At 58.6% G+C, this 22,291-nt stretch overlaps 1 protein-coding gene across 1 annotated transcript in view; it reads right to left on the bottom strand.

The window, feature by feature from the left end:
• The window catches only part of NECAB2 (N-terminal EF-hand calcium binding protein 2), a 28,501-nt gene that overhangs the window by 5,324 nt on the left and 886 nt on the right, over positions 1–22,291 (bottom strand). Inside the window, exons 2-12 of the mRNA XM_049622389.1 lie at positions 20,661–20,685; positions 20,270–20,458; positions 19,857–19,885; positions 19,535–19,672; positions 16,658–16,719; positions 15,790–15,898; positions 13,686–13,711; positions 13,439–13,536; positions 3,332–3,468; positions 1,172–1,290; positions 929–1,008 (exon numbers count right to left, since the gene is read on the bottom strand). Coding sequence (XP_049478346.1) covers positions 929–1,008; positions 1,172–1,290; positions 3,332–3,468; positions 13,439–13,536; positions 13,686–13,711; positions 15,790–15,898; positions 16,658–16,719; positions 19,535–19,672; positions 19,857–19,885; positions 20,270–20,458; positions 20,661–20,685 — 1,012 coding nt within the window. The remainder of the gene's footprint in view (positions 1–928; positions 1,009–1,171; positions 1,291–3,331; positions 3,469–13,438; positions 13,537–13,685; positions 13,712–15,789; positions 15,899–16,657; positions 16,720–19,534; positions 19,673–19,856; positions 19,886–20,269; positions 20,459–20,660; positions 20,686–22,291) is intronic.

Below are 22,291 nucleotides of genomic sequence, written 5' to 3'. Positions count from 1 at the left end.
CTGAGGCTCAGAGAGGGCAAGTCACTGGTCCAAGGTCACAAAGCTGCTAAATGGTATAACCAGGATTTAAATATGCGCAATCTGATACCTGAGCCCTTTGGTAAACCTTTAGGCAACCTGTTCTCTTTCTTCCGACACATGGTCATTGTTTGGGCTGAACTGTATCCTCTCCCAAATCGTAAGTTCCAGGCCCATCTCCCCCCCTCCGCCCCCCCAGCACCTACGAATGTGACTCTGCCGGGAAATAAGGCCTTTGAAGAGGTAATTACGATGAGGTCACATGGGTGGGCCCTAATCCAACGTGACCCTGATGGTGTCCTTGGAGATGAGGACAGAGCCGAGCATTGAGGGAGGATGCGTGAGGACACAGGGAGGAAGTGACTGTCCTCATGCCCAGGAGAAGGCAGCCCTACCCCCAGCCTGAGCTCGGACTTCTAGGCTCTAACGTGACGGAAGAAATGGCCCCGGTTTGAGCCCCGCCTGTGCTACGTGGTCACGGCGGCCCCGGGAGACAAAGGCGGTCATACCGCGAGGACCCGCCGAGTCGTGAAACACCCTCTGAAGACAGGACTCGTGTTTGAGAGATCTATGAGAGCCTCCTCATTCCAGAGGACTCTAAGCTCTCCTGGGACGCCGCCGGGACCCCCCGGCCCTCACCCACCACCCTGCTGCCTCCTGGCATCCCCAGGCCGGCCTGAGAGCAGAGGCGCAGGGAACCCTGTCCCCTCCCCGCACACGCCCCTGCTGACTCTGTGTTCCTTGAGACGCCCCTCCTGGCTGCCCCTTGCCCGGGGCACCTCTCCAGGACAGGTACGAGGGACATCTTCCCCCTAGTCCTGGTGGCCAGGCTCCCAGGCTCCTGCCCGGACTCCGGGCGACGCTGCACCTGCTGGGGGCAGCGGAAGGGGGCGTGGCTCCGCAGGCTTACCTTGTTCTCCAGCCGCCCTATCAGCTCTGCCAAGCGGCTGATCTGGGCTTCGAGCCCCTCCTCCTTGGGGTCCACGGTGACTAGGAGACAGGATCGGAGATGCTCATGGGGGGAGGGGAGGGCAGCCCCCTCCCCCACGCTGTCCCAGTCCCGCTTGGAGGCCCAGGCTGCATCCGGGCCGCTGTCAGAATTCCCCCCCCACCCACCCCGTGCTCCCCACCCCAGGCTGCCACACTCTCTCACCAGGCGGAAGTCTCTTCCCTTGTTCCGCGGCCCCCAGCTTGTGGTTGGGGGCCTGGGGGGGAGCGGGGCCGGCACACCAGGTCTCCGCCGCGCCGTGGCTGGGTTTGCTGTGGTTCTGTCTGCAGTGTGAGCGGAGGAAACGCACGCTGTGAGGGAGGCCGCAGGGCCCCGTCCGCTCTCAGCAGCTTTGGCAAACGTTAGGCAGCGGCCGTGAGCCCAAACACAGGACACTTGACCCGGTCTGGCCCTGTTCCTGCCAGGCGGGCGTAATGGCCTCTGTGTCGCGGCAGAGTCGTTGAAGCCCGAAGGCAGGTGACTTCACCAAGACCACCCAGCAGCTGGCAGGGCAGTCAGGATCGAACTTCACTGCACTCTAGGACCACACGGCCCAGCCCCGTCCCCGGGAGCGTCAGTTCCGGGGCTGGGGTGACGCTGAGCCAGGCCCCCCACCCCACTGCCTAACTCGCAGCACCCCCTCCCCCTCCCTGTGCGGCGGGGAGCCCGGGTCTGTGCCCGCGAAACAGCCCGCCTCTCTGCAAAAGGGAGCCCTAAGACACGGTCCAGAGAGACCATGGAACAGGACAGAAACATCCATGATCCTGACCTCAGCCGGGCCCTAGAGAGAGGGGCCAGGCCCGGTCCCCCGTCCCCTGTCCGCTGCCCCCAGGCACACCGGGGTGCACACAGGTGCACGGCCCTGGCACGCCCTGCCAGGCACACGCGGCTCACCCAGCACGTGCCTGGCACGACAGTAGGGGCTCAATCGACGCTCGGTGAATTCCCGGACACCCGCGTGCCCAGAGATGCTGGAAAACTCACCGCAGACATCCAGATACACCCAGACACACACAGCAAACGCGCCCTGTGCCCAGCCCCCCTTCTGCACCTTGGTGCCTGCCTCTCCCCTGTGCCGGGGTGGCCACCCCAGCCTTCCGGGAGACGGCGGAGGCCACGGAGTCTTTGAGGCTCCACAAACCAGCGGCAAACTGCGGCGGGGGTCCCCCAGGGGCAGCGGGGCTTTGAACCAGTGGCTGGCGCCTGGACGGGGTGGCCTAAGGGGACTTTGCAGCCCGGAGCCTCAAGAGCTGAGATTTGGGGCAGTTTGAGGTCGGAGTTTGTGTCGGGAGGTGTCTCCCCTTTGTGAACTGCACCCCCCCCCCAAAGTCCCACAGGAAGGTCCCAGCACGGGGGCGGGCAGGTGTAACCGCCCGCCACGGAGCTGGCGCTGGGCAGGAAATCAGCTACAATTGGGCGGCAGCCTAATCTACAGCAGGAGAAAACACCACGTTTTTCACCGAGAGAGTGACCCCAAAAATGAAGGAAAGCGAAGTGTCAGCTTCCAGAGCTGTGGCCGTCACCACCGGGGATGCTCAGAATCGCGGAAGCAGAGTTCTGGGCTCATTCCAATCCGGCAGGCGCGGCCCGGGGCCCGGGATCTGCATTTTACCTTTCCCAGGTGATCTGCCCACAAGGGGCTCAGAATAAACAAATTTTGGGAACAGTGTCACCGAGCAGCCTTCGCGACCGTATCCGGTTGGGACCAGCCCCCGCCGGCCAACATTCACATGCTCAACCCCCCCCCACCCCCCGCACCGGACAGCAACCCATATCCTGGCCGGGCCGAGCCTCTGGCTGTGAATGCACGGCCGGGCACAGCCATCCGAGGCCCAGCAGTGTAAACATCTGGCTGTTTTTCTCGTCTACCCGGATTTCCTTACGGCCCCTCTGCACCAGACGCATCGGCTGCTCTGGAAAGAAAGGGCGAAGGAGACTTGGTCTGAACTTGGGACGGCAAACGTGAGGGCTGGTGACCCCAGGGCCTGGCATTGCCGGCTGGCAGGAAGGACTCCTCCTCTCTGGACACCAGGCTTTCCCTTCCCGACACGGCGCTCTGCCTGAGTTGGGACCTCAGGGCCTTCTCCCCGGCACTCCGGACGCACGTACCCCACGCACACCCGGCATTCTTCTACGCGCACGCGGTCTCCTCACGCGCACTGAAGACGCAGGCACAGGATCGTCCCCACTTGACAGACAAGCGCGGCGCCCGGCCCAAGGCCACTCAGTCCCCAAGCACACGACCCGGCCCCAGCAAGCAGCAGGTGGCCGCGTGTGCGTGTGAGACACATGCCCACGTGACCCTGCGAGGTCCCAGTGACGCACCGGATCTGGCTGGTCTGTTCTTCAATGGCCTCCACCGCACTCTCCACGGAGCTCAGCAGCGACTGGATCTGATTGGCCGTCTCCTTCAGGAGAAAGCGGGTCACAAACTGGTCCACGTTGCTCCCGCCCTCGTACACCTGTGGAGGGAAAGAAAGGGGCACACGTGGGAAAGGGGTTAGGGAGGGAACTTGGGTGTGGGGTCTGGCACGGAGCGGGATGGCGGGGGTGGGGGGGCACCTGGGGCTGGTGTCTCTGTCTCGCAGGAGGACATGGGGACCCCAGCGCCTCCAGCTTGGAGCATCAGGGAAGGGGCTATGGATTCAGAGATGGCGGTTTGAGCCCTGGCTTCCCCATGTACTCGTTCCTGCCCTCTACGACCACGGTTGGAGTCACTTTAGTACCTATCCTACAAGGTCCCATGGAGGACTGGGTGACAGAATGCGTATAAAATGCCTGGCACAGGCCCTGTAACATAGCAAATACTCAACGAGCGGCAGCTGCTGGGATAAAGATGATGTTAATACCGACGATCGTGGAGGGGGGAGGAGGAGGAGGAGGAGGAGGAGGAGGAGGAGGAGGAAGGTGACAGTTGATGCTGGTACTGGGAGAGATGGGGAAGACGATGATGGGGAGGGGGAGGTGGTGATAAGGGTGGTCGTTGGTGGTGCTGTTCTTGCGGACAGGGGTGAAGTATGTGGGGAGAAGAGTAAGTGACCCTACCCCCTCCTTCCTCCCAGGAGGCTTCCTTGGCCTCGTGGGCCTTCAGGATGCTACGCAGAGAAATGAAGGAAGACTCAACAGCGACCGGCTGGGGAGGTCCAACTGGCTCCTCCCAAGAAAAAGCCCGAGACTCAGTCTCAGAAGCCTCCTCCCGGGTCCTCCCCTCCCCTCGGGTCAGCAGGGAGCCTGGGGGGCACCCAGAGACGAAGATTCAGAGGCCACGAGGAGAAGAACTCAACTCGAGGGAAAAAGAAGGAAGAGGGTTTCCACAGACTTCGCGGTGGCGCGGCTCTCCCCTTTTGTCGAGAGTCTGCGGCAAAGACCTTCCCCAAGGCTTCCGGATCCGGCTGAGAAGCCTTTACGGCACAACTGAGGTTCTGGCTGAGCCAGGTCACTCAAGGATGGTAAGGATCCCGCTGGGCCCTGAAACCCTGTGCGACTCTCCCGCCTCCTCGGCCGAGACCCCACCCTCCCGAGCCAACCGCCCGGCACTTTGGAATTCCGCCCGGTCCCCGGCAAGGCGAGGAAAAACAGGGCTCTCAAGGAAAGCAAATTAAACCATCCATCACTCTGACTGGGAATTGATTAGCAACGAGGGCACAAGGGAAACACGGCTGGAGACAGAGAGGGAAACAGAGGCAGGGGAGGGGAGCACGGGGAGGAGAGGCACACACGGGGAGGCGTGGAGGTGGCCACCCTACGCCAACACCGGAGACGGGTCCCGACGACGCAACGGTGCCAGAGAGTACGTAAGGTTCTGCTCGCCTAATGCGTTTCGATTATTGATTATCCTCCCTAGCAAATAGTTGAAACCACACTCAATCCGGTGATCAACGGGCCCTGGACAAATGAACGGCCAAAACGAACGAGAAGATGCAATGTGGTAAGAAACTGAAACGCAAAGAGAAAGCCTGCTAGGAGCCATCAAGCAGAAAAATGAGCTGAAGTGAAGTGTGTTAAGAGCACTAGGCTCAAGTGACTGAGGGTGCAGCTAGCGATCCGTGAGCGTAACCCGTTAGCTGAATTCCAAAAAGACACGTGACTTTCAAAGGAATAAAAATGCAGGGGCGTCTGGCTGGCTCGGTTGGTTGAGCATCCGACTCTTGATTTCGGCTCAGGTCACGATCTCGGGGTCGTGAGATCAGGCCCCGTGTGGGGCTCCGCACTGAGTGTAGATAGAACCTGCTTGGGCTTCTTCTCCCCCCGCCCCCACCATCTCTCTGCCCCTCCCCCATTCATGTGCATGCATACACGCGCGTGCACGCACACACTCTCTCCAAATAAAAAAAAAGTTTAAATTTTTAAAGGACTCAAAATGCAGCTTTTACGGATTTCTCCTCCACCATAATCAATGTCTGCCTCAGCCAACAGAGCAACTCCACCGATTCAGAGGGAAAGGATCAGATCTGGGAATCGCGTGTCGTGTAGACACACGACTCCTCTTCGGGGTATAGGGCGATATTCGGAAATCTGCAAATTTCTGACGTGTTACCACATGAGCACCTTTCCGGCAAAAAACTGCCTAGGAGTCTCCCCCCCAAACACACACATATCTAGGGCTGAGTCAAAGAAAACAGTCTTGAATAGGGAAGTCATGGAAGGAAGGGGCAGTGATGGAGCCGATTAAATGTAAGGGTGCAGGGTCAGGAGATGAAAACGTTCATCGGCGATAGTTTAATTGCAGTCACACTGGATTATGTCAATGAAGACCAGAGAAGTATGGAAAAAAAATATCTGAAAATCTCAAAAACGCCTTGAACTCCTCAAAAGGGAGTCGATGTTTCCGATTAGCTAGGGATAAAAACACAATGAGGAACGTTCACGGTGCCAGGGGTGCCTGGGTGGCTCAGTTGGCTGAGGGTCATCCGGCTTTGGCTCAGGTCGTGATCTCACAGTTCATGAGTTCGAGCCCCGCGTCAGGCTCTCTGCTGTCAGTGTGGAGCCTGCTTCGGATCCTCTGTCCCCCTTTCTTTGTCCCTCCCCGGCTTGTGCGTGCTCGCTCGCTCTCTCTCACGCGTGCGCAAAAATAAACACCCTAGAAAGAAAAGGGGCGCCTGGGTGCCTCAGTCAGTTAAGTGTCCGACTTTGGCTCAGGTCACGATTTCGCAGTTTGTGAGTTTACGCCCCCCGTCAGGCTCTGTGCTGTCAGAGCAGCCTGCTTTGGATCCTCTGTCCCTCTCTCTCCCCGCCCCTCCCCTGCTTGCTCTCTCTCTAGCAAAAAATTCACAACACCTGTTTCAGAGGTTGTCCACGAAATGAAAACTATAGCGTCTACCCAAGACCACAATCAATACTCTAAACAAAGCTGACCATCAAAAGGTCACAGGTCAAACGGACAAGGGAAGCACACAAAACGGGAATCGTGAGAGATTACGAGAGCAGTTGGAACAGACCGATTACGACAATAACGAAACGCGGCCTAAATTCCCTCACGTAAAGATACAGTCCCAGATTTGATGAAATGAGACCCAAATGGAGGCACATCGAAACCAAAACAGCACCGAGAGATTTCCAAAGAAAAGTCTGGGCAAAAGTCCTGTCACCAGATTTGGTCAAATGAAGACGTTGCACGAGAAGATAGGATTTAGAGAACACGGTATCGCACAAGGTGAGAAGGGTCACGAAACAACGGCAAGAGGCATTCTGCACAGCAAGGGCAGGATGTCACCGCACCATCATGCAATCGGAGAGGATATTGCTATAAACATGGAGGTGGGGATTCACATGGACACAGCCACTTTAAAAAAATTTTTTTTTCAATGTTTATTTTTGAGAGAGAGAGCGCGCATGAGTGGGGGAAGGGGCAGAGAGAGAGGGAGACACAGAATCCGAAGCAGGCTCCAGGCTCCGAGCTGTCAGCACAGAGCCCGACGTGGGGCTCGAACCCACGAGCCGTGAGATCACGACCTGAGCCGAAGTCGGACGCTTAACCGACTGAGCCGCCCAGGCGCCCGGGACACAGCCACTTTATCAAGCAATTGTGCTTTCTCTCCAGAGCCTTGCACTGTCGCAGACGAGGGGTCTGGAGTTCTTTCTTGTCCAGCAAGAGAGCAGACGCAGAAATGAATACGAGAGAGGCTAAAGTCTGGGAGGAGACAAGAGCCCCGAAGAGGAATTTCGTCTCCGTATTTGAGGTCTCAAGATCTTACACATGTGGTGACCATGGAGAAAACAATCGGACAGTAATCATTAACTTGTGTGACTAAGAAGCAAAGGGTCTGGGGGTGGGGGGGGGTGGGGACAAGCGGTGTTTGTGATCAAGGTACACATCTGATTGGCATCAGATGGAAAGTAATTTCCTGCAGGTGATGGAACAAGTTACTCGTGATCCCGGTACAATATCGCGCTAGCTAACCTCCGATGCTTTCGCCCAGTGGTGGCAGCTTTCCGCTCTAAGCTTGTTTCCAACCCATTTAGGTAAATAGAACCTATTTCCCCACATTGCACGGCTCCTATTCTTTGACTCAGTCATTCCATTTACGATAATCTGTCCCTAAGAAATCGTGCAAAATGAGCACAAAGGCTCATGTCCTGAGGTTACAGTATATATTCACATTAGCAAGAACCTGGTAATCATCTAATACGCCCCAAAACAGAGGAAAAGTAAATTTAAGTAAGAATGTTTAAAAAAAAGATGCTTCTGGACAATTTTAATCACATAGGAAAAATGCTAAGATATTAGGTGGAAAAAGTACAAAAAATAAGTTTTGTACACAAGACAATATTAAATATGTTAAAGAAATACACATGGGAAAAAAGGTTCCGAGGTAATAAGAAACATGTTAACTAACAGTGGTAAGGAATGGTGGGAGTTACAAATGGTTTGAACTTTTTCCTTATACTCTTCTTTATTTTCTAAATTTTACAAGCTGAATATGTACCATTTATATGATAAAAAAAATAAAGGTCTATATGCATCAAACAACATGGCTAAAAACCTAGTAAGGAAAACCATTAAAAACACAAAGTAAATAATTTGGTGTGACAAATTAGCTCTTCATTGTCCCATAGGGGAGATAAATTGGACGATAAATAAGGATGCAAACACCATTGTTAGGGGCGCCTGGGTGGCTCAGTTGTTTGAGCATCCGACTTTGACTCCGGTCGTGATCTCTCAGTGTGTGAATTTGAGCCCCACATAAGGCTCTCTGCAGTGCAGAGCCTGCTTGGGATTCTCTCTCTCTCTCTGCCCCTCCCCTGCTCACATGCTCTCTCTCAAAAATAAGTAAAACATTAAAAAAAAAAAAAAAAAAGAGCATTGTTAGGTAAATGTGAAAGTCTTTTTTTTTTTTTAATTGAAACAAATTTTTTCACGTTTATTTTTGAGAGAGAGAGTGAGCAGGGGAGGGGCAGAGAGAGAGGGAGAGAGACACAAGGCAAATATGGAAGTCTTGATTTTTAAGTTTATTTAAAAAAAATTTATTTTTTAATGTTTATTTATTTTTGAGAGAGACAGGGCGTGAGCAGGGGAGGGGCAGAGAGAAAGAGAGGAAGACACAGAAGCTGAAACAGGCTCCAGGCTCCGAGGGGTCAGCACAGAGCCCTATGCGGGGCTTGAACTCGGGAATGGCAAGATAATGACCTAGGCCAATTTGGATGCTTAGCCGCTGAACCACCCAGGTGCCCCATAAGTTTAATTCCTAGACAGAGAGAGAGAGCGAGCACGAGTGGGGAAGGGACAGAGCGGAGAGGGCAAGAATCCCAAGCAGGCTCAGGCTCTACACTGACAGCTCAGAGGCCGACGCGGGACTCGAACCCACAAACCGTAAGATCGAGATCTGAGCTGAAGTTGGAGGCTCACCTGACTGAGCCATCCAGCCGCCCTAGCGTGAAAGTCTTTAAAACGGACAAGAAAGATTACTGGGTTTCCTATCAGCAGGCCCTGTGGGTTAACTAAATCTTCCCTTGTTTGGGGGCTCCTTTTAAAACTCCGCAGAATGTACAAGAGAGATGATGCTGAAAAATAACTCTCATCCACAGCGACGCACAGGAATTTTGTCTGGCGGAATGCAATTGTCGCCGTCACCGTGGACAGTGCCCGGTTCTGCACCGATTCACAGATTCGCTCAGAGCTCCTAGTTGCCTCTATCCATGGTGCGTGGCCTTGGAATTTTCCTTTGAGCTAGCTGTAACATCCTGCTGGTTCTCACGTTAATTTAGGAGTTTTTAAAAATATTCATGTTGCCTTAAAAAAAAAAATGGGGGGGGGGAGCTCGTGGCTGCCTCAACTGGCAGAGCACGTGACTCATGATCTCAGGGTCATGAGTTCAAGTCCCACACTGGGCGTGGAGTCTACTTAAAGCTAAATAAAATTGGGGCACCCAGGTGGCTCAGTCGGTTAAGCGCTGGACTTCGGCTCAGGTCATGATGTCATGGCCTGTGGGTTTGAGCCCCGTGTGGGGCTCTGTGCTGACAGCACGGAGCCTGCTTTGGATCCTCTGTCTCCCTCTCTTGCGCTGCCCCTTCCCCACTCCTTGCGCGCTTGCTCTCTCTCAAAATTAAATATTAAAAAATGTTTAAAAATTAAAAAAATTAAAACTTAAAAAATTAGAATATTCAAATTCTGTATATTGAGAATAGAAAACTAAGACAACGTAATTCTTTACTTTCGTTATACAGTCATGATAAGATCATAAATTAGATCATGAGTACCTTAAAAATATTTTTTTTTAACATTTGTCTTTGAGAGAGAGAGTGTGAACAGGGGAGGGGCAGAGAGAAAGGGAGAGACAGAATCTGAAGCAGGCTCCAGGTTCTGAGCCATCAGCACAGAGCCTGATGCGGGGTTCACACTCACGAAACGCAAGATCATGACCTGAGCCAAACTCCGACCCTTAACTGACTGAGCCACTCAGGCGGCCCCATCGTGAATAGCTTTTTAAGTAAATAGTGGCAATATGGTAAATGATATAAGGATTTTGCGTGAAAATCGTACCCCCAATCCAAATAGATGTAAGTAAGTGATATGAACTCTATTTCTGGGATTAAAAAATTATTGAAGAAAATTCCCACCTGCAGAGAAAAAAAAAGGCTCAACTGATTTTTCTCAATTTTGAAACAAAAATTTACAGAGGCTGGTGTTGTCGTTAACATCCGTAATACAAATTAAAATGTTGGTGCTGAAAAAATGAAATAGCTCTACTTGTACGAGAGACAGCATTTCACCTCTGTATAGTGTATCTTTTAGGAGCGTATACGTCATAACAAAGAAAAGCCAAGTTATTTTCCCATTTCATGCTCTGAAAAGATCCAGGTCATTTTCTCAAGCGTCCAAGAGATCATTAAAAAAACAACTTGGGGCACCTGGGTGGCTCAGCTGGTTGAGTGTCGAACTCTGGATTTCGGCTCAGGTCATGATCTCACGGTTCATGAGTTCGAGCCCCGCGTCGGGCTCTGTGCTGAACGCTTGCTCAGAGCCTGGATCCTGCTTCGGATGCTGCGTCTCCCTCTCTCTCTGCCCCTCCCCCGCTTGCACTCTGTAAATGAACTTTACAAAGTTCCCTGAAAGTAAATGAACTTTATCGAACATGCAGTGCCTGTTTTGTGCCAAATAAGGTTTGAGATTTTTGAAAAAAATCATCGACAACATACGACGCATAACTGATCACAAAACCGAACACGGCCGTGATAGGTTTCGGGAAAACTAGCTAACACGGGCACAGAAAGTGACATTTCACTGAAGCTAGGTTTGACCTTGGAAAAAACTACTAAGAGACTCTTCTCCCCCCGTTTATACCTCGACCCCAGCCTCGTGGATAAATTCTTTCGGTCTCTGAACGGAAAAATGACTCTGTGATAGAGAAGCGGGTTCACACACAGCAGATATTCAAAAGGCCTCAATTTCTGAGAGAGAGAGAGAGAGAGAGAGAGAGAGAGAAATCGCTTGGCTAGCGGGAGGGCTGCAGAGCGGTGTGGACGAACTCGGCGACACTCCAGTTCTATCACAGGTTGATCACAGGAAGTGAAGGATTGTTCCACAGAAAAGACTCTAAAAATAGAATCCGCCCCATCAATCGCTTCAGAAAAATCACGTAATCACAAAGGCAATTTAAAAACTTCACTACCACCTCCTAAGACAAAATTTAACGAAGGGAAGACAGAGATAATGTTTTGCTTTTTTTTCCGAACAGGCTGAGAAGGATTCTAAAAAAGGAGCTGGTATTAATATTGTAATTAGGGGAGAAATACTGGAGACACGCGCTTGAAAATCAGGGGCAAAACAAAGAGAGCCGAGGTAGCACCGGGAACAGGACTTCAGAACGGCGGGAGGGGGGGACACAGAGATCGGGGGGCCGCACAGCAGAAATGAGTCAGCGCGCCGGTTTGCAGCTCACGCCAGGACTGCGCAGCAACAAAAAGCAAACGGGCCAACCCAGGTCGGTGACGAAGCGTTTGAAGTAACCAGGGAGCTGAGCTGCGTTTCTACCGCCGGAAAGCAGTTCGAAAAAAACGCAAGCGAAAGAACTGCCCATCACGGCTGCAAAAACCATCAACTCGGCCGCTAAAAACACACCATCACGTGCGCGTGCTTTCCGAGCGCCGGGTGTCCGAAACCGGTCCGAGGTGAACGGGGAGACAGGAAAATGCTCTCCTTGGTGGGGAGTTCGGTGTCCCCTCTGAACAGTTCACGGGCAAAGACCAGGAAGTAACCACGCGCGTTCGTGTCGTCTCGAGACGGCACTGCTGGGAAGGGGCTCCATCTCCGGGAGCCCCGTGGGGCCGGGCGGTGAGGGTCCCGCAGCCCATCCGGAGCCGAGCCGGGCCGACGCCCTTGTCCGCGCAGGGATTCCAGAGCCTGGGGTCCCTTCCACGCTCCCTGGCCACCCACCGCCCACCTGACACATTCAGAGCGTCCAACCACAGTCCGGGCACACGAACAACGACAGGCGACCGGTCTCACACGATATTAAAATACGCTCGAGAAAAGCGAGACTCGTGACGGCAGGACACGACCACAGGAATGGAAACGTGGGTTGAGTGGAGGCGCGCGATCAGGCCCAGCAATTCTGAGACCGGCGGGAAGACAGGGACGCCCTAACACACGGCAGAGGACCCCCTGAAAAACCCGAAGACGCTGATACATCTGACGCACCGAGTACCGTCTGAAACACACACACGGAATCGGTCTTACGTCCGCCTGGGCATACAGCAGGAGCCTAATGAGAAAACAGTCACCTCTGCTCTGTGCCGGGCCCCGAGCTAAGCACCTGAGAGACCTTATTTCATTCGACCCCCGTAAGGGACTCTAAGGTGAATGCTGGAGAAACTGAGGCCCGCCGGGGGGCAGCGACTGGCTCGGGGTCCTTCAGCCAGGTCTACATGTCCCTCCCGTGTGTGTCTTGCTCCCGACCCCCACCTCCCCCACCCCCCCCCCCGCCTTGCTCAGCGTGCGAGGCTCCCCTCCCGGCTGACTGAGCCTCCAGTCACCCCCGGCCCGGCCCGGAGTCCGTACCTCCTGCCGGGTTCCTGACCCCGCTCCCTTCTCCTTCCGGCCAGCAGCTGTGGCCATCTAGCTATGGACCCTGCAGGGATCACCCTTCCGAGCCTGTTTCCAGAGCTCTGAAACGGGGGCAGCGACAGGGTGACAGTGGCCACGCACAGGGCAGCAGCGAGGATTAACCTGAGCGTTGAATCCCGGCCATCGCGGGTCCCCAGCCAACTTAGCGCCTCTTCTCCGGACGCAGCGAAGGGACACGGCCCCCCCTGCCCCTCCAGCAGCCATCAGCCCAGCGGGGTGTGGACTCGGAGGCTGGGGGACCGGCTGCTTCCGCCCACGTGCGCTTCAACAGAGAAGGCGCGACGTCCGGCCCCCACCCTGGCCCCGGCCCCCCGCCTTCTGTCCTCCTCCAGGACACATGCTAACAAGGGGGTGACAGGACTGGGGGCTGAGCCGCTGGAGCCACACGGGAGACCTCTCCCCAGGCCACGCGGGGGTCCCCGCACCGGGCCTGCTGCCTGGACAGGGTTCACACACCGGAAACTGCCTGAAACCTAGATCGGGTGCAGACGCATGAACGCGCCCCTTTCGCTCCCCTTCCTGCCTCATGACCCGGGGAAGAGGGTGAGATCGTTAGGGTCCACACCTGTCCGAGGACCCTGGCGGGCTCGGGCCGGCTGCCGCTCCCTCTCCGTGATGGCAGGCCCGGGGCTGTGCCCAATTCCGGAACAGGGCCTCACGTGCCAACCTGCCGCTGGCCAGGGCCGGTCACCGACCCAGTGCGTTCACTTCACAGCTGAACCCGGCTCCCTGCGGGAGCCCCAAGGAAAGCCCACCCCGGACCCAACCCCTGTCGCCACAAATCCAGGCACCCTGGGGTGAGGACGCCCCATAAGAACCCTAACCAGCACTCAGACCTTGGAGCCCCAGGGCCGCCCACGCCTACCCACCTTCTTGGTGTAGCCCATGGCCTTCAGAACAGAGTGATTCAAGGTCTCCAAGGAGGCCAGGACGTCCTCATAATCCCCCATGTGGTCCACAAAGTAATCTGAGGGAGGGGAAGGCAAAGGTCAGGGGTCACAGGAGGAGGATTCTACCCCAGCCCTCGGGCCTTCCCGTGCATCCCACCTGTGCCCCCGGGACTCCCGGGTCCCATCCCCCGACCCCAGTCCTGGTCCCTGCAGATCGGGCACCTACCACACAGCTCCTTGGTGTCCACGTGGCTGCAGAGAGAACGAGGGAGACTCAGGTCAGGCCTGTCCCGTCCCAGCCGCCCTCCCCGCCCCCCTGCCCCAACAGCACGCAGGGCCCGGAGCTCGTCAAACACCTGCCGTGCCTCCTCTCTGGACCATCCTACGTGCCGGCACCTGAGCCAAGTTCACAGGTGAGGCGCAGCAGGTAAAGGATGCCCTGCCCCCCACCCGGAAGGACAGAGCAGGGATCCACCTCTGCGTGACCTCTGACCCCACTACCACTCATTTCCTCTCCCCTGCTGCGCCGACCGTGTCCCGAGCGCATAGGACCAAGAATGGGGCTAAGTCAGGGGCTGGGCAAAGGGAGGGAAAGGGACAGAAGGTGGAGGGCCCAGGACTCTGACAGGCTGTCAACAAAACTCATGTGACACGCCGCCCCTCGGCATCCCTGCCGGCTGGGTCCTGGGACAGCCGTCCTCGTGCCCACCCCAGCCCTGGGGTCCCGCAGCCCCATTCCTAAGGCATGGAGAGGACTGGGCCCTTCCTCGGAGGACGCTAAGCACCGAAATGCCACCCAGGCTGGTGAAGGTGCACGTAGCAGCCTCAGAGCAGACACGTGACGGCAGGGTGTGCTGGGGGCGGATGCCAAGGGACCCGAGCGTCTGTGCAGTTCTGGGAGCCTTGCCCTGTCTGGGCGCCAGCTCCCTCACTGAGAGAGGAGGGGCTCCCTGGGGTAGAGAGCTCAGGGAACCCCAGGTGCCCAAGATGCTTTCTGGGAGAAGGCTCCTGGGGCCCCATAAACCTGGGTTCAGAGGCTTTGCCAGCCGTCTTGGGAAGCTCCTTGAATTCCCACCACACGTTAAATGTTCTGACGAGTCCCGCAGAGAGGAAGCCTGTTTCGGTTGGGCTTAAACTAGGATTTTTACCACTCTTTCTGATCCACGTGAACCGTTTTTGGCAGAAAACCTACTTAGCATCCCAAGGAGCAAATGTTTATAGGTCACACCCCAGGGAATGCTGGAGAGACTCATCCTAGAAGCCTTTAGAGTTCTGACCTTCTAGAAGGTCATGGCTAAACTCTCTGACCGATGCCTCCACTCGCCCTGGCCCTTTCAAAGCTCCCTGGGGATCACAGAGGCCTCCATCCGTCTCCAGAAACAAAGCCCTTCACTGGGTCTACAGCAGAAAGCTGTTTCTTTGACGCGGACTTCCTTGGACAAGGACACCTGGCCACCTGGTCCCCAGCCTGTGCCTCCCAGGACACTCAGCCCCGGCCTCCGGTCCAGGTGGCTACTGTACCGGGTCCCTTGCAAACAGGCTCGGTAGCAGCTCCTTGTCCACACTAGGCCAGTCTGTCTCAGGGGACCCCAACTCATCAAATCTGCTTCACGCAGCACCCCCCGCCCCCGGAACTCGGGTCCCCATCGCCTGAGTGGGGCCCGAGGAAGGTGACCGGGTGGGGGGCGGAGAAGGGGGCTGGAGCATCCCAGGCAACGAGGGAGGCTGCCAGGTCGGGCAAGCGTGAGTGGAGCATACACTTGGCACTTGACTTCGGGGTGGGTGAGGCCAGAGATTCCGGTTAGTTCTGAGACGCAAGCTCGGGGGGTTATGATGGGTTGCCTCGGACACCGAGCTAGAAGCCGGGTAGAAGGGAGAGCCAGGGTGCGTATCTGGTCGGTCCGGTCGAAGACAGGACCGGTGAGGACCAAGGTGATAAGAGTTGACCCCGGAGCCGGGGTCACTCACACCAGGGCTTGAGTTCGCAGAAGGGTGACGTCACTGCCACTCTTCCCTTTTTGTTACCCTGCGTCCGTGCTGCAAGACGTAGGGTCTCTTCTTCCGTAGCCACGTGTGCTCAGAAGACAACTTTGCCGGCACAACAGCGTCCTGCCCACGCCCCCAGGTCACCCCAGCCGGCAGTGGGACGGGGGGTGGGGGGGTGGCCAGACAGATCCGAGGTTTGGGTCAGCCAGCGTGGGGGTGTTTCAGGGGTCCTGCTCCTCCAGGGGGGTGGGAAACGGAGACCGCTCACTAGCTGCCGAGGAAGAAGCTCCCCCCGCCCCACACCCGCCGGACGCCCCTGCCCCGACAAGAGGGACCTCGCTCACTTGGTGTTGTCAGAGTCGATGGTGTGGAAGAGAGCCTCCAGATCCTTGTCATCGAGGACGCCATCTGCGAAGAAAAGCTGGAACTCCTCCAGGGACAGCTTCCCATCGTCTGCGAGGGAGGGAGGGAGGAGAGAGGGCAGCCGGTGTCTAAGAGATAAGACATCCCAGATCCTGACAGTCCCCCAGCCACGGCACCCCAGCCAGATCCTCTGTGCCTGCCCCGGGACTGCCCGAAGTGACCAGCACCCTCCGGCGCACAGAAAATCCCCGCCTTCTCCAGCTAATTCCCAAGCCGACACATCAACACCCTCTCGCAGCTAATCCCCGAACCCACAGCGACTGCAAGCAGTAGCCAGTTGGCTCAGGCTCACGACGGCCACGGTCAACACACACACAGCCCCTGCTCCCTGCCGGCTCATCTCTCCCCTGATTCGCCCGAGCACCTGCGGTGGGTACCGTTGAAGGCAGCACCACGGCAAAGCCGGGCCGTCTGAGGACCCTTCTCTCTTGCTTCCAAATGCCCAGACGACCCCCGACCCATATCTGCATCATCTCCAGCCCCAGCACCCAGGTCCTGACTCAGGGGAGGGGACACCCTCTTTCCTCTCTGCCCCGTCCGCAGGGCAGCCCCGGGCCCACACCTTCACAGCTGCCAGGAGGGAGGGACTTCTCACCCTGCCACCACGAAGACACCAAACCGCAAGGCAAGGAGGGGGCGGGCCTGGCGGGGGGCCAGCCTCTGTGGTCCTGAGATGGGAGGGGCCCCACGGGTCACTGAGGGGCTCCAGGCAGCCAGCGACTCTGGGAGAGGCCGACCGAGCTCCCACCCTCAGCAACTTGCACTTGGGCACACCTGCTGCGAGCTGACCTCTGCCCCCTGCAGCCACGACCCCTTCCTGAGAGAGCTCACGCTCCTTAAAGGAGCCGCGTCTGTGGCAGGCAGTTGGAACTGAGGGAGAGGGCAGCCCCCAGCCCCTCCACGCAGACCTCCTTCCATTACTTCCAGCCAGGCTGCAATCAAAGCCCCTGCAAGCCCACCAGGGTACGTCTGCGTGGGTTAGAAAGGGATGGCCCTCCTGGGATGGGAGGGAGAGGCAGGTGTGGCCCCGTATCAGGACTGGGCCTCACGCGGAAGGCAGGCTGGATCTGAGGTCCTCCCTTCATCCGGAAGGGGCCCGACCATACACGGCAGGCCCAGCTGGGCCCAGAGCAGAAGGATTCTCTTGTATTTTTTAAGAGTTTTTTTTTTTTTTTTTTTTTTTTTAGTTATCTATTTGAGAGAGAGAGAGAGAGAGAGAGCGCTGAGCAGGGGAGGGGCAGGGAGAAAGGGAGAGAGAGAAGCCCACCCAGGGTCCGCATTGCACGCTGAGCCCGACACGGGGCTTGACCTCATGACTGAGAAACCATGACCTGAGCTGAAATCAAGAGTCAGACGCTTAACCGACAGAGCCACCCAGGTGCCCCTTTTTAAAGATTTTACCTTTAAAAAAAGAAAAGTTTATTTTGAGAGAGACACACACACACACACACACACACACACACACACGCAGAGTGTGAGCCGGGGAGGGGCAGAGAGCGAGGGAGACGGAATCCGAAGCAGGCTCCAGGCTCCCAGCTATGAGCACAGTCTGACCTGGGGCTTGAACTCACGAACCACAAGATCACGGGGAGCCGAGGGCGAGTCTGCGCCCTGTGGACGCGTGCTGACTGACCGGTCGTGGTGGCCAGGGGCACAGAGTCGGGGTGGGGGTGGGGGGGATCTCCCTGCCCCTGTCTCCTCCTGCCTGTCCTGCCCGGGCACCTCCATCCGGGGTGCCCTGTGGAGGGCAGGCAAGAGACGCCCGCCGGGCCTCCCGAGCACGGCCTTCCTGGCTGACATTTCCCTTCAATGTCCTGCCACAGCCTGGATGAACCCAGAGCGGCTAATGAGGGGAGAAACACCTGCCCGGGCTTCTGTGCGATCAGAGGCACAGCCCCGGCCCCCCCACTCTCAGCAAGGACCCCCGAGCGGGCGGCCGTGTGCAGGCGTCTTGGCTAATGAGCACGAGCTCAGCCTCTGTCACGGGGACCTTTCAAACGGCCGCAGGCTGCCAGCGTCCACGTCCCTGGGGACAAACGCACCCTGGCGCCCGGCGGTCTGCTGGACGCCCCGTGCCGCCCTTCCAAGGCCCCAGACCCCTGACCCTCGGCCTCCCCTCGGGAGCCTCGACGGGTCTCTATCTCAGCACAGAAGCCTCTGTCCTGGGAGCCGCCAGAGCGCTCGGCCCTGGGACCCCAGGGACTTAGGGGAGGGGACCATACACCGCCTGGCACCCCCCCCCACCCGGCATCTGCCGCAGCGGACGCGGGGGGCAGGGACTGCGTGAAGTCACTGCGTGCGTAGTTCTAGCCGCACTCACTCCCGGCCAGACGTGTTCTCAAGCCAGGCTGGACGGGGTCAGAACTGCCCAGGCTGCTCCCCAGCCAGGGGTCTACGGTCCCGCCCCTGCTCGGTCTGGGCCTCGCTTTTGCCGTCTGTAAAATGGGGGCGGGTGCTTCTTACCCCAGCAGGAGCACAGTGAGGCTCCAGTGAGGTGCCTAATGGGTGCCCCATGGCCCCTGGCAGCTCCCCGGATGGAAGGCACACGTGGGAACCCCACACCTGTGGGCAAACCACGGCGTCCGCGGCCACGGGCCGTGCTGGGCTCAGGGTCTCCCATGGCAGGTGTCCCCGGGTCCTGTGCCGGCTCCACCAAGGCCCTCTGAGAGGGGACTAGTGTCATCACGCCCACTTACAGATGGGGAAACCGAGGCCCCAGCTGACTGGCCTGAACTCACAGAGCTGCCAAGTGGCCGAGCCGGGACTCGAACCCAGGAGTCCCTGTGACACAGAAGGGACTCTTCCCCGGAAGCGCCCCTGGAACCGACATCACACTCCCGCATTAACCCTGGGGACAATCCCCCCAGGGCCACTCGGCGGTGGCCAGGAAGACCCGAAGCCCCGGGAGGAGAATGGGCTCGGCCCCTCTGGGGCCCATGGAGAGAAGTCAGGGGACCCCAGAGCAGTCCCTGGGGTGGAAACTCGGCCTCTGACAAGGCAACAAGTGACGAGGAGGAAACCCCACCTGTGTCTGAGGGCGGCCGGTGAGCCACCCGCCCACGTGTGCCACACACATACACCCACACACACAGGGCCACGCGCACTCAGTGTGTCGAGCGGCAGTTACAGAGACACGGCCGTCCGGACCCACGGACACCTGCCGGGAGACGCACAGCCAGACCCACAGCACTGCGCCCCAGGGTCGTGCACCCGCGCCCCCCGCATCGGCAGACCCGTTACCCGTAAGCCCACAAACGTCTGCTGGGGACCTCCTGCGTGCGAGCATCGGGCCCACGCCAGGGACAAGCCCCGAGTCCTGCCTGTCAAGTGTTCACGACGTGCCACGGGGTCCTGGCCAGCACATGACGATGACCACGCGGCCCAGGCCACTGCACTCTTGAGGTCTCCAGAGAGATGCCCGTGTCAGGGATCAAGCCCCTTGACCTGCTCTGTAGCCTCTGAGGCTGCGAGAAGAGCTGCCACGACCCCTTCTCGGGTCACTGAAGCCCCCCCCCCCGCCAGCCCCCTCCCTCCGCCCTGCTCCGCACGGAGCTGCTGTGGAGAGTCCTGTGTCCCAGTCGGCCTGGGAGGCGCCGCTGTCATGCCCGAGGAGGGGGACAAGGGACGGAGACCCCTGGCTGTGCACCCCAGCCCCCGAGGCCTCACGTCGCACCCCCAGCACCATGGGGGGGCGGCAGGTCAGCAGTAACCGCCGGGGTCAGGGAGGGAGGGGTTCGGGGGACCCGGGTGAGAGCTGCCGCCTTCAACTCCAGCCCGTGCAGGAGGCGCTGGGGCCTGAGGGCCCTGGGGACAGGCACCGGGCCCCCTGTCCCCCACCCTGCCCCCCGGCAGGGGCCCTGACACTTGATCAATTTTCCCAGCGAACAAAACAAACCGTGAGTGAGCCCTGCTTGATTCTCTCGGGAACTCTGTCGCCACATCTCCTCGCTCCACAGCCAAGGCAGTTAGGTGAGTTAAGCGTTCTCACCCCACTTTAGAGATGGGCAAGACCGAGGCCTGCGGAGAGACCGTGCCTTGGTGACAGTCCGGGGAGAGTCGCCCGGGGCCCAGCGATGAGGACAGCGGTGTTTACAGGAAGCGGTACTGACTTGTGCTGCAGCTGTGAGGTTCAGACGGGCCTTGCGAGGCTGGGAGGCGGGAGCCTCTCCGAGAAGTCAGGAGAAGTGTGACTTCTCTCTGCTGGCCACGACGGGCCACTCACGTGGCTGGGGAGGGGGCGTGACGTGGGGAAAAGCTCGGGGGTCTGCAGCACAACCTTGACTGCCTTCGTGCAGCTGGGTGGCCCCGGGCAAGTCACTTAACCTCTCTGGGCCACTCCGGAATCGTCAGGACAGGAGCGGCAGCCGTGAGCGTGTGAGGTTGCGGTGAGGAAAGAGGCACCAGGGCCGAGAGTGAGGCTGGGGGCTTCCGTGAAGGGTGGTCCCTGGGCACCCCCCGCCCCGGGCCGCTCTGGCCCAGCCCAGCTGCGTGAGGGCGATGATGGTTCACCAGCACGTCCCGCACGACAGACGTCTTGGCATCCGAGACGGCCACACGCTGAACCCCCGCGGCATCCCTACCGCGCGGGAACTACGGGAATGCCCCCAGACGCAGATAGGGAAACTGAGGCACAAGGCAGCACCGGCCTGTGGTGTTCTGACCTCCGAGGCCTGTACTTGTCACCGGCAGGTTCAAGGCCGTCCATGCCCCCACCCTTCGGCCCTCCCCCCGAGGCACCGGGACGGGAAGAGCCGGGGCCTCCTTCAGGGGACAGCCCGGGAGGGGAACTCACCGTTTTTGTCCGCACGTCGGAAAATCTGCAGGGAAGAGAGGTGGCGTCAGTGAGGGGCCCAGAGGGGCGGGCGCCCTCCAGCGGCCTCTGACTCATCTCGAGATCCCCCTCCTCCCGGGAGGAGACCCCGGCTGGGATCCAGGGCGGGAGGGATGGGAGGGATGTTTCAGGCGGAGTCCTCCCTGGCGCCGGGGAGGAAGCAGCGCCCACTCGCCTTCTGTGCCGCCAGCCCACCCACGACCGCACTGACAGACACGCGCACGCACACGTGGACACACGCACGCTCACACCCAGCCGCGGGCCCGCGGGTGTGCCTCCGGAGCCACTGGTCCACGCGGCTTTCCCACCGTGCCACGCTCAGTCACACGCTCAGAAGCCGTGTCCCGTGGACGCGGCCACACGCCTCGCACCATCGCACCCCTCGGGGAGCCCCGGTTTCCTCTAGCGGGGTGGCTTAAGTCTGAACAGAGGCGTCTGCTAAGGGGACCTGGGGGGGGAGCCTGGCGACTGGAACCCCCAGGGGCAGGACTGGATTATTTCTCGGGTGGGGGAGTGGGCGGAAGCAGGCCACCAAGAGCTCAGAAAACCAGGTGCACTGCAGGTGCAAGTCTCTGGCTGCCGTGGGAGGGGATGGGGGGGGACAGCCCAACCCCCGCCCCCCAAACATGAGCCGAGACCCCATAACCCCCCCCACCCTGTGGTATTTTGGGGAGCGGATGAGCCACACTGATAAGAAGGGGGAGGGGGAGGCTCCACCCCCTCTGGCCATGCTACCTTGGGCCCAAGCCCTCAGGCCAAGGACAGATGTCCCCCCCCCCATCCCTCCTAGCACCAGACATGGTGACAAACTGAGGCAGCAGTTCAGGAAGGGCTTCTCAAACATCACCCCCTCCCCTTAGCTGAAACCCTAGTCTGGGGTGCTGAGCAGGAGCAAATGTGGCTGGGGCAGAAGGGGGACAATTATCAGAGCACCGGGGCCCTCCCCCAAAGCCCCATCGTGGGCACTCCACACCCTTGCCCCTGACTGCAAAGTTCCCCGAGGCCAGGGTCCCACCCTCAGGTGCCCCCCTCCCCATGCCTCAGGCAAGTCAATGGTGCAGACCACGTGATGTGGCTCCGGGAGTCCGCTCGTCACCCCATTTCCTAGATGAAGAAATGGGGTCTCGGGGACCCGCACACGCCAGCTTGAAGAGGGCACCGGAGCTCACTAACCCGTACTGTTAGAAGCAGGAGGGGTGTGGACAGGGCTTCCCTACAAGGGCAGGCCCAGAGCTTTCGCCTCGAGAGCTAGGCTGGGGGTCCTGAGGGAGAGGATCCATCTGTGCATGCGTGTGTGTGTGTGTGTGTGTGTGTGTGCGTGTGTGTGTGTGTGTGTCTGGGGGCGAGGCAGCCACAAGCACCCACGGCACAGCTCGCCCTTCCCCGCCCAGCCCTCTCTGCCTGGAGCCAACTGTGGGTTCCAGGAGACAGGAGGTTCGGGAGGGGAGAGGAGATCTACGCTCCCAGCCAACCATCAAACACACAGACACAACTCTCCCAGAAACCCAGCCCGCACAGGACCCTCCTCGGGACACGCACATCCTAGGCTCCGCTGTTACCGGGTGGGGGTGGTGCCCAGGACAGAGCCCCCC

This window comes from Panthera uncia (assembly GCF_023721935.1).
Source record: "Panthera uncia isolate 11264 chromosome E2 unlocalized genomic scaffold, Puncia_PCG_1.0 HiC_scaffold_20, whole genome shotgun sequence".
NCBI lineage: Eukaryota > Metazoa > Chordata > Mammalia > Carnivora > Felidae > Panthera > Panthera uncia.
The sequence above is the reverse complement of the archived record's forward strand: the minus strand, read 5'-3'. Positions and strand labels throughout refer to the sequence as shown.